At 37.1% G+C, this 18,471-nt stretch overlaps 1 protein-coding gene across 2 annotated transcripts; it reads left to right on the top strand.

Moving 5' to 3' along the window:
* polh (polymerase (DNA directed), eta) lies at positions 1 to 16,391 on the top strand. Of its 2 annotated transcripts, none has more exons than XM_048205939.1 (10): positions 1 to 275; positions 3,273 to 3,407; positions 3,706 to 3,932; positions 4,367 to 4,536; positions 6,047 to 6,150; positions 6,240 to 6,359; positions 10,389 to 10,512; positions 10,586 to 10,651; positions 12,613 to 12,785; positions 14,878 to 16,391. In XM_048205939.1, the coding sequence occupies exons 1-10, from the start codon at positions 139 to 141 to the stop codon at positions 15,563 to 15,565; spliced, it is 1,944 nt and encodes a 647-aa protein (XP_048061896.1). In that variant the 5' UTR covers positions 1 to 138; the 3' UTR covers positions 15,566 to 16,391. The 2 variants fall into 2 exon arrangements, with proteins under 2 accessions (XP_048061896.1, XP_048061895.1); XM_048205938.1 differs by having other exon boundaries at positions 4,364 to 4,536.
* The last annotated feature ends 2,080 nt before the right edge of the window (positions 16,392 to 18,471 follow it).

The following is an 18,471-nucleotide window of genomic DNA, read 5'->3' as shown; positions in this document are numbered from 1 at the left end:
CCTCTAGAGAGCAGTGCGCGGACACAGCGCAGCGCGCGCGCGTTACTCAACATGAGCGAGGAAGAGCGCGGATGAGACCCTGTCTATGGAGAGACGCGAGGATTTGTGTTTCATAAGTGAATTCCAGTTATTGTGCTGATGGATTTTGGGAAGGAAAGAGTGGTCGCGCTGGTGGACATGGATTGTTTTTATGTGCAAGTGGAGCAAAGAATCAATCCCGAACTCAAGAACAAGCCCTGCGTTGTTGCGCAATACAAGACATGGAAAGGCGGAGGGTGAGACATGAACATCATGACATTTCGCTTTCATTCTGTAGGGAGCCAGTGCTATAGTCACACATTTATTATCAAGAATAATATAATTTTTAAGTCTAACCGTTATGTTCTGTTGATGTTGACTGTATGTTTATGTTTGGGGTCCCAGAGACCGCAATGCTTATATAACTACAGATATTATTTTCTTTATTGTTTTCTTTTTTAAATTCCATTATTATTTCTATAATACACCAAAATACATTAAAGTGTATTTTAAACAACTTTAAGGAGAGATTTCATTGCAGTTTTTCATAGGTCATCATCAGTTTTGGGTCTCGGAGACTTTAATGTAACTTTTTCATGTTTGATTTGATCGCTATCACTCTCCTTTAAAACCTGTGCTTAATTATCAAGAAAATAATCATAATGAAGAAAATGTGAATGATCTTAAAACCATCTAATAAGCTGGATAATTCCTCTGAAATTCACCCAGACATGTGAAGTTGCCTAGTCCGAGTGAAAACGGCTTCTCGAACAAGAACAAATGTAGGCGGGGCTTGATTTTCTCAGTGCTGCCCATTTAGCGATTTTGTCGCTAGTTTTAGCGACTTCCCCGCCCCTTTTGAGACTTTTTTTTTTTCAAAAGCCTAGTGACAAATCTAGCAACTTCTTAGACAAACCTTATTTAGATACCGTGACTCGTCCACTGATCTATAATTATATTAATATAGATCAGTCGACACGCCATATGACGTCATTTAGCGACCGGTTTTAGCTACTTTCAGCTGAAAGCAATGGTGTTCTTTTGAACTTCTGCATTAATATAAGCCAGCTCAAAAACTTCCGGTGAGATTCATTTGCTGGTGTGTTGAGCATCAGTAGTAATACTTAGTTTATAATCAGAATATAGTAACTTAAATAGTAACCGTGCATATAGTCCATAGCAAACCACAACCATCCAATCAATTCCCCATGGCAGTGTTGCCAATGGACTATTGCTGCGTTCACGTCACCTCGTATTTACCGGAATCTTGAAATGACAACACGTGACGTTATATTCGGAGCTGTTCACGTCCTTTTGGTCCTTGAACTGGGAATTATGCGTTTCCATGGCAGCACTATCGACGCCTAAATGAATCTACAGCGGTCAGGTGGTACAGCGCGGCCACGTGGTACATCTGGGAGCTTTCAGAAAACTCCCAGCTTACAAGCTGTAATTACGAGCTCTACGAGGACGTGAACGCTTTTTACAAGCTATAATCTCGTAACTACAGGAATTACGAGGCCGCGTGAACGCACCTTTAATGCACGGTTACTTCCTGGTTATCGTTAAGCCAGCTCGGGCATTTCCGGTGAACTGTTATCTGTTCATTCTGTAGTCGCTGTACATCGATACAAAACCATCAATGGTTGACTTTTTAATGCTGTATTCATATTTTAATGCAGTTATCACATTTACCTAATTTGCCAATAAACCAGTTTTATTTATTGCAATAAAGACGAAGCTATTCAGACCGTTTAAAAACGCTGTCTGTAATTGACCTTTCGCCGGGAGTTTGATTGACAAGCGATCTAACCAATCAGAACGCAGCATCCGCCATTTTGTCCGACAAAGCAGCCAGTAGTTAAAAGATTAACCTCGGTGGAGTTAAACTTGAAAAATGGTGTGTATTGACGTCTTTCCGCGTTTGAAACAACATTCATTCTCATGTTCATGGACTAATAGGAAGAGATGATCGGTTTTTACGAGCGGTTGAGCTGAGGATCTACAGCAATCTGTCACGACACATTAAGAGCAACAAAACGGTTTTTATTGTTTGAATTTCTTTAATAACTACACAGTTTGAAAGCTGGGACTTTGTTTAATATCATAAGTAACCTGCTCTGTCTTGTCTGTCGATGTGTGGTCAGTATCCTCTTTGTTCCGCGATGTATTTTTCACTGCATGTGGAGTGACAGCGCCACAGCTTGTCGGACAAAGCAACAGTAACTAAGGGGGGCGGGGCTCGGCGAAAGGCTAATTAGACACACACACGCATTTTCTTCAAATGTTATATTTAATGTGATGACCGCAAACATTACTTGTTCATCCTTCTGAGATTGTCCCCATTGTAAAACCGAACATTTAAAAATGTAGGAAATTCGACATTTGATAGAAAACACTTTTAAAAATAAAAAGACAATAATTACCACTTTAACCAGCAGGTGGCGGCAAAGTAGCATTTATTTGCGCATATATCAGCCATTTCCTCTAACCGTTTTTCACTTTGTTTTTGACTAAATATTAAACATTATAAAATAACTAGGTTTAAAAATACATTTTGTCAATGTGAAGTATGAAATACTCATAAAATGTCATGAAAAACAATAACTTTTCTTGTGAATGAATGACACAGAAAGCGATCACAGCAGCTGTCAGTCAGTGCAGCTCAAGATCAATGATTTCAGCACACTTGTGAAAACACACATTTTATTCAATTAATATAACTAAAGTGCACAATAAATATTTAATTTTTGAAGCTTTTTTTCACATAAAAGTGTGAAAGCTGATGGTCAAATTGAATTTAGCCGAGGAGGAACACTGAGTTTCGTCTTTATTTATTTATTTTTTAAGCTGTCTTACGTTTGAATAACTAAATTAATGCTATGCCTGACTATTTAAGTGACTATATTCTGATTATAAACTAAGTATTACACTACTGATGCTCAACACACCCACACATGACTCTTACTGGAAGTTTTCCAGCTGGCTTATATTAACGCGGAAGTTCTAAAGAAAGTCCATTGGTGGATCTCATGTGATTGACAGGTAGCCCCGCCTTTGTCATCAGAGAAGAGATGTCGCGGCAAGAGGGAGGGCAAGATATTCTGATTCAAGTTTACCAGGAACATGAATTTAACACAATAATGATGTGTGGGCCACAGATAAATCATTTATAGTAAATACTGCAGTAAAATAATAACTGATGAACTTTGATTTCATGGTAATTTAAAGCCCAATGATGTGTTTGTTATTAGCATTATAGCAGTGAGTTATGAAGCCAGGGCACACGGGGTCACCAGGAATATGTGGGCAGATGATGCCAAGAAGCTGTGCCCTGATCTAGAGGTGGCACGAGTCCGAGAGTCACATGGGAAGGCTGATCTCACCCAGTAAGTGCACATCTCTTCGTTTTATGCACCATATGCCTTTCAAACATGGATTTAAACTCTTGTCATCTGGCAAACACAAATATGAAAGCTTGTAGATGCTTGTTAAAAACAGTCTGTAGTATTTTGCCTCCTCTTTTTATTTAACATAAACATTTTTTGCCTAGATTTTAATCTTGTCTTTTTTCATCAATGATATTCTATGTTGATATAGTCACAGTTATTGTTTAATCATGGAAAAAAAGGTCATGTTTTGTCATAGATTGCATTAATGAGATGAACACTAGTTTCTCTGTATCAGTTACAGGGAGGCGAGTGTGGAGGTGATCGAGGTGATGTCACGCTTCGCTGTCATAGAGAGAGCCAGCATCGACGAGGCGTACATGGACCTCACGGCCAGCGTGGAGGACAGACTGAAGCACATGAGTGTCCAGGACATCACACCAGAGCAGCTGAAAACCACCTACGTTCAAGGCTTTCCGCAGACCGGCACTGATGACCAGACTGAGAATACGTTGCTAGATAAAGGTGACAGCAAATCCATCCACCTAATCCATATGGTTTCCATCTACCAATTTTTATGCAAATTTGGGGATATCACATAAAAAAACGCTGGATGGAAACGCCAAGATGCACATAAATTCATCTCGGGTGACTTAAACTTTAGCAGAGGCTGTGATTGGATAACTGGATAACCAGTGAACCAGATGTTGGTTTGGTGGTTCTGAAACTTTGTATACTTGATGCAATTTATATTTATATGAATTTTTTGGCATCTACATCTTCAGTTAAAAGTGTTCAGTTACACAGTATGCACTTTAATACAAATATCTTTGCTAATAAATTAGAACGGAAGTTTTTTTTTCTTCTGCTGAGTTATCGATATAATGTGATATACATTCCAGAATACCCCAGGTGGTACACAGCAAGTTGCATTTTGTTAATTTGTGTTTGTGCAGAAGGTCAGCGGGTCGGAGGTCTGCTGCAGTGGCTGGAGCTTCTGTCCTCCAGCGCTCCGTCTGTCTGCGCGGAGCTGCGTCTGGCGGTCGGGGCTCTTATAGTGGAGGAGATGAGGGCAGCGGTGGAGCAACACACTGGATTCCGCTGCTCCGCCGGGATCTCGCACAACAAGGTCTGCTTGATGAAAACCACTAACTACCTTTTACATTTACATTCAGGAATTGTTTACTGATCAGGGATGCGTTTGCTAAAAGCAGCTATGATCGCAAGTTCCGTTGAATTCTATTGGTAGCGATGGTACTATAGTTGCTTTTGGGAAATGCACCCCTGGTCAGCACTGAATAGCAGAAACTAGGTCTGGGTTTTGACACAGTTCAGTTATGATTCATAAGCTCTTGATTCGATTCCGATCTCGATGCGATTCATTTGGATGTATATCAGGTACGGTATGTCAATTTTTTTTAGGAAAACAAATCTCTCAACTAAAGCTGTAAACTATACAGGGTTATTATCGTTAACTAAAACTATTAAGAACATTTCTGTTAATTGAAGTAAAGCTAAAGTAAATTATAAATATTATTTGAAAAACTTAAACTAAATGAAAAATAGAATTGTCGCTTTGGCAATAAAGCACTAAAATTATTAACTGTAAACAAATAAATAACTAAAATGAACTGAAACTAAAATAAATTAAAACTAAATAACAATAATTAAATTATGTGGTGCATAATTAAAACTAATAAAATTACAAAAGCACACAATTAAATTACTAAGCTAAAATAAAAAAAAAAAACAAAAAAAAAAACAACAACATAAAAATAAAAGCTTATTCAAAATATTACAGTCTATATATCACTATAAAGGATAAAATTAACAATAAAGTCCAAACTATTAAATACAATTGCTTTTTATTTTTACATATATAATAATCATCAATCTAAAACTAAGCTGTATACAAATATTTAAGTTGCTCATAATGCTGCATTTATATTTAATTCTATAATTATGATTCCACTCCAATTCGTTGTTGAAATATAAACATTTAAATGGTGGCTTTAATAAAAACTTATCATGACAGATTTATTCAAACATACATTAAATGAGACATCATTAACAGGTTAAATATAATGAATGTATAATAAAGTGTATATATGTATCAAAATCACCTCTTGAGTTATTTTTCTAGCTGACTATAGTTTATAGTCACTAAATGTCTTTTCTGAGGTAAATGTGACGTTACCGGATCATGTTGTTCTCAAGCTGTTTTATTTCTGTGATTGATGGAATCACATGAGACATGATTCATTTCAGTAAGTTGTTCTGAATCTTCTGATGTTCATTCATGTTTATTTGCTGCTGTAACTAGTAGTAAAGAGGAAGAGATGATCGCTTCACATGTGGCTACAGTCCAAATGGCATTTATTGTTTGAATTTTGTAATAATATTTTAAAATATGAGACTGTTTTATATCAAAAGAATCAAAGCACAAAACGTATCATGAATATTGGATGGCAGAAGAAATGCATGTAATTGCATGTACACATTAATGTGTCCAGATGCATCCCAGAATGCAACAGTGAGGAATGTATGTGTCCTTGCTTGAACTCTCACTGATACATTCAACACTGGTACAGTCAATCAAAATTGATTTTTTTTTACCCCCATTTTTTTTTATTTCATAGGTGTTAGCCAAACTGGCATGTGGTTTAAACAAGCCCAATCGCCAAACAGTTTTGCCGCTGGGATCCGTTCCACAACTCTTTAGCACACTTTCCATCAGAAAAATGTAAGTAGATCACCTGTACCATGATATTATCTGATTCCCTTTGTGCCCCATAACAATGATAACATGCATGATGTGTGCTTGATCTACAGTCGTAATCTGGGAGGGAAGCTGGGAAAATCCATTATGGAGACTCTGGGGGTGGAAAACATGGGCGATCTCACTCAATTCACCAAGGTCCAGCTGGAGCAGCACTTTGGAGAGAAGACGGGGTGAGAACCAACACGACAGGCTTCACACATTCAGAAAAACCTGCGATCGGAAAAGTTGTCCGAAAAAGATTCAGGCCTAAAAATCTTAATGGAACGTTCTGTAGTAAATAAATATTTTTCTAATTACACTTAGGTTGAAATTAGTGATGCATCAAAATGATTTTTTTTTTAACCCTTATAGGGTCTTTGGGGTCTGCACAGACCCCAAACAACGTTTGCTCAAATAAAAAAAAAATGTTCTATTTGTCCAATTTTTTTTTTATACAAAAACAGCTTATTATGTAAAATTCACTTTATAAAAGACCCACATTTCTAACTTTCATTCATGGGGATAACATGGATAATTTGACATGGTTTAGTGTAAGATTTTTTCCTATCTTTTGGAAAATGCAGTTTTAAAAGTAAAAAAAAATATCACTTTTACCAGTAGATGGCTGCAGAGCTCCACTATTTGCTATGTGCTATTTGACTGACTGAAAGACATCTTTACACAAGTATTCTTCAGTTGGATTTATATCTAAATATTATGAAATCACAATTATGACAATAAAAGACAATAAAAATTACTTGTTGTCGTTTAGCATTTTTTTTGTACTGAAAAAAGTTTTTCAAAAATGTTGATTTCGAGGATGAATTTTGTCCATTTTCACAGTGGAGTCTCATCATAATGTAACAATATTGAAAAACTGATTTTTTTCATTACAAAAAATGCTAAACTTTGACAAAAAGTAACTTTTATTATTATAATTGTGATTTCGTAATATTTAGATATGAATCCAACTGAAGAATACTTGTGTAAAGATGTCTTTCAGTCAGTCAAACAGCAAATAGTGGAGCTCTGCAGCCATCCACTGGAAAAAATGATATTTTTTTTACTTTTATAACTGGATTTTCCAAAAGATGGGCAAAAATCTTACACTAAACCATGTCAAATTATCCATGTTATCCCCATGAATGAAATTTAGAAATGTGGGTCTTTCATAAAGTGAATTTTACATAAAAAGCTGTTTTTGTATAAAAACCTATTTAAAAAAAATATTTTTAAATTTATTTAAATCCAACAAAAACTGCACAAATATAGAGTAAAAACATTAATAAACAGAATAAAATTACATTTGTTTTAAAAAAACAACAAAAAAACAAGTATTTTGTTACAAAATTGCATTTTGTTGCCTGGGGTCTGTGGAGACCCCGAAGACCCTGAGTGTACTTCCCAAACGAAGACCACACAAGGGTTAAACAAAAACATGTTTCCATTTAGCCAGAAACAATAGCCCGGCTGCTCCCGAGATCCTTTAACAATCTTGAAGTGAACAAAACTTTCTGCAGTGGTGGCGTCCTCACAGTTCCCCGTTCCCTGCCCTGATCATCCTGGCAAGATACAGTTGTGTTCAAAATAATAGCAGTCCAACATCACTAACCAGATCAATCATTGTTTTTGATCAAAATTATATTTCTGCATGGCGAATATTTTACTAATAGATGTAGTAGAGTAATAGAAAACCAACAGACACAACAGTCATGACATGCATGCTGCTGATTATGTGTAACTGAATCATTCATTGAAATGGGCGTGTTCAAAATAATAGCAGTGTGGAGTTCAATTAGAGATTAATCAATTTCAATTAATTCTGTGAAAAAACTGATGTCAAACAAATGGCCCTTATTTAAGGACGAAGGCAGCAAATGTTTTACTGTGCATTTCTCTCTGAAAATCGGAGTAAAATGGGTCGTTCCAGACACATACTTTGATTAAAAAGTTCATTAGAGAGGGGAAAACATAAAGAAGTGCAGAAAATGATAGGCTGCTCAGCTAAAATGATATCCAGTGCTTTAAAATGGCTATTTAAAAGTGCTATTGTCAGGCAACCCCCAAACACTGAATTCAAGCCACAGTACACTGTGAAGACAGTGAAGCATGGTGGCGCAAGCATCATGATATGGGGATGTTTCTCGCACTATGGGCCTATTTATCGGATTCCAGGGATCATGGATCAGTTTGAGTACATCAAAATACATGAAGAGGTCATGTTGCCTTATGCCGAAGAGGAAATGCCCTTAAAATGGGTGTTTCAACAAGACAACGACCCCAAACACACCAGTAAACGAGCAGCATCTTGGTTCCAGACCAACAAGATTAACGTTATGGAGTGGCCAGCCCAATCCCCGGACCTTAATCCAATAGAAAACTTGTGGGGTGACATCAAAAATGCTGTTTCTGAGGCAAAACCAAGAAATGCAGAGGAATTGTGGTGCGATCGTCCTGGGCTGGAATACCTGTTCACAGGTGCCAGAAGTTGGTCGACTCCATGCAACACAGATGTGAAGCAGTTCTCAGAAACTGTGGTTATACAACTAAATCTTTAAGCATTTTTCAGTTTATACAGTAAATGTGTGACTTTGTAAAGACAAATGCAGACACTGCTATTTGTTTTGAACAGCCTAATATTCCTTTTCCTTCACTTTCTGAAAAGTAATAACATTTGATAATTTTTTCTTCATGTTTTGATTTAGAATATAATATGCACTGTTCCCAATGCATTTGCGTGTATTAAAATAAAGGTTATTATATAGTTTTTTTTACTCACTTTTTTAAACACACTGCTATTATTTTGAACATAACTGTATGTTCTTTGCATCCCGGCCATGAGTGCACCTTCAGAGAGAACATTCAGCCTTTGTGGTCGGATTTTGGAGGAGAGCTGTTCGGTACTGAAACCATCGTCAGTCACCGACATTAGCCGTGTTTCCATCCACCTATTTTTATGCACATTTTGGGATATCTTATAAAAAAATGCTGGATGGAAACGCCAAGATGTGGATGAATTGTAAAAAAAAAAATGTGCATAAAAAAAAACGCCGGATACATTTTTTTTAATGCAAATATGAAAACATGCGCATAAACTATGATGGAAACACTTTTACCTAATAAATTCCTTGATGCGCATCAAAAAAAGACGTGACTTTGCAAAATGATAACTGGAGCAACCAGCGGACCGATCTCATTACACAGCATCTGAAATGCTGTTTTAGTCATTCTCTAATGCCTGAGCAAAGTTAAAGTGTTTTTTATAAATGAAGTGATAAAAGCAATTTATTATATACTAAAATGATTATATACAGTGGCTTCTACTGCAGCAACTTCCATTTTCCGAATGCACCAATTTATCAGGAAGTGACGATTTTGTTCTCCTCAACTCACTGGATGGGAACAGAGCTTTATTCACAAATGTTTTATGCGTTAAATTAAGTTAAATTCGCAACTTTGCATGGAAACAGCTATTCTGTTCTTGTCTGGATGTTAAAAAAGATTTTTGTTTATTCATATTTTTGGGTTAGCCTGTAGTTTTGAGTGACAGGTGTTGAATTTAATTAATTTTTCTCTGTGACATATTAGGGCTTTTCACACTTTAAATAGTTAACCCTAAGTTAGGGTTATCAAAAGTAACGACTACAGTATCAATCGGTACAGAAATTTAAAAAATATGATACTTTGAGCGCTGTTGGGTGCACATTACTTTCCATAAAAAGTAACTAACACAATTACGCAATATTTTAATGCATTACTTGTAAAAGTAAATTTCTCCAACACTGTTAAAGAACATCAGAATGACATTTGTTTGAAATGTGTGATTAAGTTGACAGAATTTGAAAGCTGAGACTTTTATATTAAAACACCACAGACCTAAAGATCTCAGTTCATTGAAAAGAGGATGAAATACAGTCAAAAAACAATATCGTCAACCGTCCACACAGCTGTCATGTTTACCTGTTGTAGTTTATCCACATTGTCACGAAATAGACACTGACAAAATCAGTTTCAGTCAATGAAACTCCAAAAATCCAATTTATTTGTTTTTTGGTTACTACAATTTCAGACCATTTCTAGTAGAAACTTCTCTTTGCGAATGCTTATTTTATCTCTATATAATGATTCTAAATAAACTTTTCCAGTAATCGCAAAGGATAGTTGGAAAAGTCGTGGAAATTCATTAATCGAAAAGTGTGGGAACTTCATTTGTCCATTAGGCCGTGGCTGTACGACATGTGCAGAGGGATCGAGTTTGAGCCGGTGAATCCCCGACAGCTTCCCAAATCCATCGGCTGCAGCAAGAACTTTCCAGGGAAAACCTGTTTGGCTACAAAACAGCAGGTGAATCTGGCGAATCTGAGATTGGTGTCTGTGGGTTCCTGCTCGTGTTGCTCACGCTCTTGTGTGACTGTAGGTGCAGCACTGGCTTCATCAGCTCGCCCTTGAATTAGAGGAGAGACTGAACAAAGACAGAGACATGGTGAGTCATTTTACAAAGCAAATCAGTAATTCCAACTCCGTTCTGATTGGATGAGCCACGTTCGAAGATGAAAATGTAAAATGCTGTTAAATGCACACAAGTGACTGACACCAAAGACGCTTTAATGTTTACATGTTTTAATAGACAAGGGAACAACTGTTTTGATATATTTATAGACAGAAAACTAATTATTGTTATACAGCTCAACACGTTTAGTCTTATTGTTTAAATCTAATTTTCTTGATGTTTTGCGAGTACCATGCTTCACCACGCCTCAGAGAAAAACACTATTTTGTGAAGTAGCTAACATAGCATAATCAGACGCAGCTTTATTTTTAGTAACAGTAATACAGAATTTTCTCCATCATACAATACGTTTTAAAATTAATTGCATGCCATTTATCAACACAAGCCATCCAGCATTTAATATGATATTGTAAAATCGATCTATCTTACTGCAGTGTGTAACAGTGTCTCACAGCAGCCGTCGAGCGAACGCACAGAGTAACGTTATAACATCATTTTCAACACTCTCAAATGTATCTAATATGATAAACAGAGCTGCGTTACCTCATACTCATGACCGGAAAAGCGGAAGCGGCGCCGGCGACTGTGTCATAATAAAAGTCCCGCTGCTCGTGAGGCGTGTGTTGATCAGTCGCTCCAGCTCCTCGTTCAGCTCCACAACACTCGCTCCTGCTCTGCTTCATACTACAGTAATGTTAATAATCGCATCCATGAACATGATTTCTTCCCGAGTCCAATCCCGATTCTTTTGCACCATCTGTTGAGATGGAGACCACATGTCCCAAGATACCACGCTCAAACTTGCCATCATCAACCTATGCCTTTGTTTTGAATAGGCTTCTAGCAGACAGAAATCTTACATATTGCACCTTTTAAAGTGCCAAGTAAAATTCACATTTGCTAATAATTCCTGTGCCTGTCCCATACTGTGATACAGTATCATGCTGTGTTGAAAATCCTAATTTGGTGTTCTGGGTCAAAAATGACCAACCTTTTTAATGTCTTGTAAATCTTGTGTTATGCTATATTTTCACCAAATATTGGATTCAACTTGTTTTCTTACAATTAGTGCATTTTTTGCATTTCTTTTTTTAACTGATGGTGATGATAATATAACAAATGATTTAAAAGTTTAATTCAATTCACATTTATTTGTATAGCGCTTTTCACGATACATATCATTTCAAAGCAGCTTTACAGAGAATGCATGTCAACATTACAATTTAAAGAATGTAGTTAGCAAATAATGTAATAATTTAGGCAATTAATTTACAATCACTGTTAGCAGTTTAACTGAACGTAGAAGCAATGAGCTCCTAAAAAATGAATTACATGACACAATTTCTATATCCTAATTATTGTTAATGTGCATGTTGATTAAAAGTTTAAAAGACCCGGAACAACACAAGTGTAACAAGGTTGAAACCCCCCCCCAAATTATAAGTTGTTATGTGATAACATTAAATAGCATTTAAGCTTTCTGAGTCAAAATGACCAGAACACAACATGAGGGACACAAGGTGTATTAGGGCTGAGAGAGTAAATCGATGCATCGCAAATCAAGAAATGATTCTGGATCGTACTTTAGAAACAGACATACTCTGCTCTCTTCCAGTTCTTTACACCACTTCAACCTTCTATAAAATAATCATTCATAAAGTTTGAAAAGGTTGAAGTGAATTACAAGAGTGTTTTCAGTGACCTGTTTACATTAATCTCATGTCATAAAAGCATTCTGAGATGCAAATACTTACTCAAACTCAGCCGAACGCACGAGCGCTCTTCTTCATGAGCATTTGAGTGTGCGGTTAAAAACTAGCCTAGAGCGCCATCTGCTGTTAAAACTAAGCTCAGAATCGATTCCAATGAGAATCGCGATGCATTCAGAAAATCTTTATTGCCCCAGCCCTGCTATGTGTTGTTTTTCTCTGCAGAACGGGAGAGTGGCCAAACAGCTGACCGTGGGCGTCCGGCAGGCTGGAGATAAGAAAGCCAGCAGTTTCTCTCGCTGCTGTGCTCTTGCGCGATATGATGCTACGAAGATGACATCAGACAGCTTGGCTATCATCAAGAGCCTCAATACTGCAGGAAGTCACCAGGAGGCGTGGTGAGTAGCAATACGAGGAACCATCGGTTCAAACAAACAACCAGTGCAGCCAATGGAACTTCTGCATTAATATAAGTCAGCTCAAAAACTTCCGGTGAGAGTCATGTGCTGGTGTGTTGAGCATCAGTAGTGTAATACTTAGTTTATAATCAGAATATAGTCACTTAAATAGTCAGGCATAGCATTAATTTACTTATTCAAACATAAGACAGCATAAAAAATAAATAAATAAAGACGTACCTCAGTGTTCCTCCTCGGCTAAATTCAATTCAACCCATCAGTTTTCACACTTTTATATGAAAAAAAGCTTCAAAAATTAAATATTTATTGTGCACTTTAGTTAGATTAATTGAATAAAATGTGTGCTGAAATCATTGATCTTGAGCTGCACTGACTGACAGCTGCTGTGATCGCTTTCTGTGTCATTCATTCACAAGAAAAGTTGTTTTTCATGAGATTTGAGTATTTCATACACATTGACTAAATGTATTTTTAAACATAGTTATTTTATAATGTTTAATATTTAGTCAAAAACGAAGTGAAAAACGGTTAGAGGGAATGGCTGATATATGCGCAAATAAATGCTACTTTGCCGCCACCTGCTGGTTAAAGTGGTAATTATTGACTTATTTTTAAATAACTGTTTTCTATCAAATGTTGAATTTTCTACATTTTTAAACGTTCGGTTGTACAATGGGGACAATCTCAGAAGGATGAACAAGTAATGTTTGTGGTCATCGCATGGGGAAAAAATGCGTGTGTGTCTAATTGCAGACAGCGTTTTTAAACGGTCCCAATAGCTTCATCTTTATTGCAATAAATAAAACTGGTTTATTGGCAAATTAGGAAAATGTGATAACTGCCTTAAAATATGAATACAACATTAAAATTCAACCATTGATGGTTTTGTATCGATGTACATCGACTACAGAATGAACAGCTGACAGTTCACCGGAAATGCCCGAGCTGGCTTAACCACAACCAGGAAGTAACCGTGCATGTAGACCATTAGATTAAAAAAAAAAACTAAATATGTAGATAAAAATAATCAGGTCATTTTAATGCTATTAAAATCTTTGTGTTTTTGTGTTCTCATATTCAAGTCGTTAATGACACAAGGTAAAAATAAACAAATAAAAAGCGTACTTCGTTCTGCTCTGTCTCGCGCACAGTCGCGTCCGCACAGCTTTTAAAGTATGCTCAACCGCAGATAGACATGTTCGACACATGCAGTACAACTGCTTTTCTATACTCTACCAGACGTCAGAGTCGTGTCATTTACAGGACATTCACTCGGAAGGATAGAAGAAGAAAAGTAGCCACTAAATGCAAAGTTTAAGACAAGAACTGGAGAAGGATATGCTGCTTTGTTTACTGTTCTTGGAACAGCGTGTTGTTTTGTATCGCTCTTCTTCAACTACTGCACAATACATCACAACTGCGTGTTGCCACCTTGTGGACTCTTTTGTCTCAACATTAATCTTGCGCATGTGCTGTTGTACGCGCTGATGCGTCTGCGGACCCTCCTGATGATGAAAATCATGTCTCAAAGACGGCCGAAGTATACTTCGGGCTTTGGAAATGAATTTTAATTCAAATAGAGTTTATTCAGATGCTTGTTAAGATCCTCCGCCGAACCTCTTTGACCTAAAACTGACCAGTGTTTAAATCTCTTGATGGACCGAAACCAACATTTTAAATCTCTTAATTATGGAGCCCCTAAAGGGACATGGTGGTGGAAAAAAAGTGATATGGGAGGAAAATTATTTTGCAATGTTTTTGCGTTCTTTCACAAATGTTTGTGTTAGCTCGCAAAACTTTTGTGTTCTTTGCAAGCGAATGCCAAATTTCTCGGTGGTACACAAAAGCATTGACAAATATCTACGTATCTAACCAAATTTAGCCGCACCGCCAGAGGAGGAGGGAGGTTGGGGTGCCCTCGGGCCGGGTGAAGATTATTGGCGGGCCGGATTTGGCCCATATGTTTTGGCTCTACATGTTACCAGTCCATGTGCACGGGCATCATACCCATGATCTTGATGTTGTTACAGCAGTTGAGTTACTCCACTAAAGCTTCATTGTTTTCTTCTAGGTCTCCGGCCTTGACTTGCCTTTATTTGTCAGCCAGTAAGTTCAGTGACACACCTTCATCCTCATCAGGAGGAATAGCAAGCTTCCTGTGCAGCGACGCAAGCTCAACGCAGTCTCTTCCGTCCTCTACGCAAACCCCCAAAACGCAGCCGACCCCCAAGAGCCCAGGGGCCATCCGGTCTCTGTTCGAGAAAGCAGCTGAAAAGAACAAACGGCGACTGGAGGAAGCCCGTAAAGATGAAGACACTCCTGCGGAAAACGCTTCCAGCCAGTGCAGTTCTCTGAAAGCCACTGGAATCTCTTCCTTCTTCCAAAGAAAGACCCTGGAGAAAACCCTTCAGGTCACAAACTCGCTCTCTGAAGGAAACGGGTCGATGACTGAGGACGAGAGCGGTCGTGCTCCGGCGGAGGCGAGCGAGCCGAGCTCCTCTGAGGATCTTCATGTCTGTGAGCGCTGCGGGCAGAAGGTGCTGGTCTGGGAAATGCCTGAGCATACGGATTATCACTTCGCTCTGGACTTGCAGAAATCGTTCAGTTCCTCAGTCTCCAGTGACGGGCCGGTTCCGGCCGGAGCTCCTCAGTCGTCCCGCGGGAAGAGCCGAGCGAAGACTCCGAGCGGCCCGCAGGCCAAGAGAGCCAGAGTGCAGGGAACCGCCGGCACATTGGACTCCTTCTTTAAAAGGACATGATGTGTTGAACAGCAGTCTGATCAAGCTTTTTAAATGATATTTGTGCATTTCAAATATGTTTCCTGTGCCTTAATGTAAATAATAAATACGTTGTTGTCCAGAATATTGTTCAAAAGCCATTTCCTCCCACTAAACATTGGAATGCACTAGGTTGTAATATAAACAACTCATTTTTTGTTGACATGCCCATTTTTGCGACATAAAAAAATAAATAATAATGCTTTGTAAATTGCAATTTTGTAATTAATAATGTTTTTAATTTAATTTATAATTAAAAGTGTTGTAACAATACTGGAATTTCCAACTTCGATATGATACCTTGAAAAATATGGATATTCGATACCATTTTTGATTCCACAGCCATTTGTACCACCATACAGATAATTTATTATTTTGGGTAATTTTGATTAATTGTAATGTTGTTAGAGATAGTAGTTAAAGACGCTTTATATAAAGTGGCACCAAACATTCAGTGGTAATGTTTCACCCTCTAGTGGTGTGAAGTGAATAAACCATCCAGGCAGCTGTGAACGCTTTATAAAGCCACCAAAGCAATAAAGAGTCGAAATGGACATACTATGACTATTTTCATGCCATAATTTTGACTTGTGTAATAAGCATTTTTTTTCTTATGTGGTAAAAATGGGCTTCCATACATATGTTCATTGAATTATAAAAATATATTTAAGTCCTCACTTCAAAAAGAGCATTTGTTGAACATCATGTTTTACTATTATGACTTTTTTGTGGGGGGAAAAAAAAAAACTTTGGCAACATTATAATTGAATCTCCACATTTCAAAATAATTAAAAAGCCATGCCATGAACCTTTCAGTATGAGATCTTATTTATTGTGCATCCCTTTTAAAACACACTGACATTCTGAAATAAAATGTGCTTCTGCAGTTTCTGAGGTGTTTTGGGTGCTGCGAGAACTGCCTGGATGGTTTAGACATTATTCACTTCACACCACTAGAGGGCGACGCATTACCACTGAATGTTTGTGCCACTTTATATTAAGTGTCTTTAAAGGGTTAGTTCACCCAAAAAAAAAAATAATGTCATTTATTCCTCACCCTCATGTCGTTCCACACCCGTATGACCTTCATTCATCTTCAGAACACAAATTAAGATATTTTTGATGAAATCCGATGGCTCAGTCCATAGCCAGCAATGACATTTCCTCTCTCAAGATCCATTAATGTACTAAAAACATATTTAAATCAGTTCATGTGAGTACAGTGGTTCAATATTAATATTATAAAGCCACGAGAATATTTTTGGTGTGCCAAAAAAACAAAATAACGACTTATTTAGTGATGGATGATTTCAAAACACTGCTTCAGGAAGCTTCGGAGCGTTATGAATCTTTTGTGTCGAATCAGTTGTTCGGAGGACCAAAGTCACGTGATTTCAGCAGTTTGACACGCGATCCGAATCATGATTCGATACACTGATTCATTACGCTCCGAAGCTTCCTGAAGCAGTGTTTTGAAATCGGCCATCACTATACAAGTCATTTTTTTTTTTTTTTTTTTGGCACACCAAAAATATTCTCATCTCTTTATAATATTAATATTGAACCACTGTACTCACATGAACTGATTTAAATATGTTTTTAGTACATTAATGGATCTTGAGAGAGGAAATGTCATTGCTGGCTATGCAGGCCTCACTGAGCCATCGGATTTCATCAAAAATATCTTAATTTGTGTTCTGAAGATGAACGAAGGTCTTATGGGTGTGGAACGACATGAGGGTGAGTAATTAATGACATTATTTTCATTTTTGGGTGAACTAACCCTTTAACTACTTTGTACTAACATTACAATTAATAATTTGACACAATTCACTTATTGTGTACATGCATGTGATTAATCAAAGACATTGAAGGTAATCAATTTCCTCTGGAATGTGTATGGGCGATTATATAATTGCCTTTGAAAAGTCATTATTTTTTCTTTTTTCAAATATTTATATTTATAATTATTACTCATTGTCATGGATCTCAAGATGTTACAGGCCATAACAGTATAATATTTTCTGTAAAGTGTCTTATAGCTGAATGATTTCCAGCTATATGCAATTATATAATCACCCATATATCCAAGACATATTTTTGACTAATGCTGTGATCTATGTACTGTATACACGTGTTGTGATCCTTTCCTGCTGTATTTGTGTCCTAGACCTCACTGCAGCGGCCCAGTGAGATAGTGACAGTCTTGACAGATGTTTCTGCTTTTTGACAGATAAGGCCTGTACTTTGAAAGTGGCCACTGTTAAATTATTTCTTATTTCTTGGCCTTCACTTTTTGACTTTCTTTGTGTCTTGGGCTTTTTCCATTGTGCACATCATGTACCTTACCTAGACAAAACAAGAAGTAGCAGTCCTCGGACACACTGACACTCTCACACGCAACCAGAAGTTGAAGACACACATACATTTCTTACTTGTTATTATATTTCTTGAAATGCCATACATGGTGAGGTTTGATTCTTAAGTCGTATGATTGGATGCTCAAGTTGTTGTTTGACCTATGACCCTTCTTCCTGAATAAATGGGAGAATGCTTTGTACCGCACTTGATCTGTGTCTGCTCAGTCATTCTCCCGAGATCTCGCGCCGCTGCTGCAAGTGAATTTCTCTTTTTGAAAGTGTTATGATAGACATTTTAATATCTAATTTTCTTTTTTGTAAATCATGAACAGTCCCATTCGAGTTTCACAGCAAAAAATGTTTTTCTTATTTAGTATTTTTGTCTTGTTTCCAGTCTAAATATAAAAAAAAGTTAAATCCATATGCTTTTACTACATAAGTAAAATAAGACATTTTTCTTGTTTTCTGGAAAGAAAAATCAAAATGAAGTGAGTTTTTGCTTAAAACAAGCAAAATTATCTGCCATCG

This window comes from Megalobrama amblycephala, linkage group LG10 (assembly GCF_018812025.1).
Source record: "Megalobrama amblycephala isolate DHTTF-2021 linkage group LG10, ASM1881202v1, whole genome shotgun sequence".
NCBI lineage: Eukaryota > Metazoa > Chordata > Actinopteri > Cypriniformes > Xenocyprididae > Megalobrama > Megalobrama amblycephala.
The sequence above is the reverse complement of the archived record's forward strand: the minus strand, read 5'-3'. Positions and strand labels throughout refer to the sequence as shown.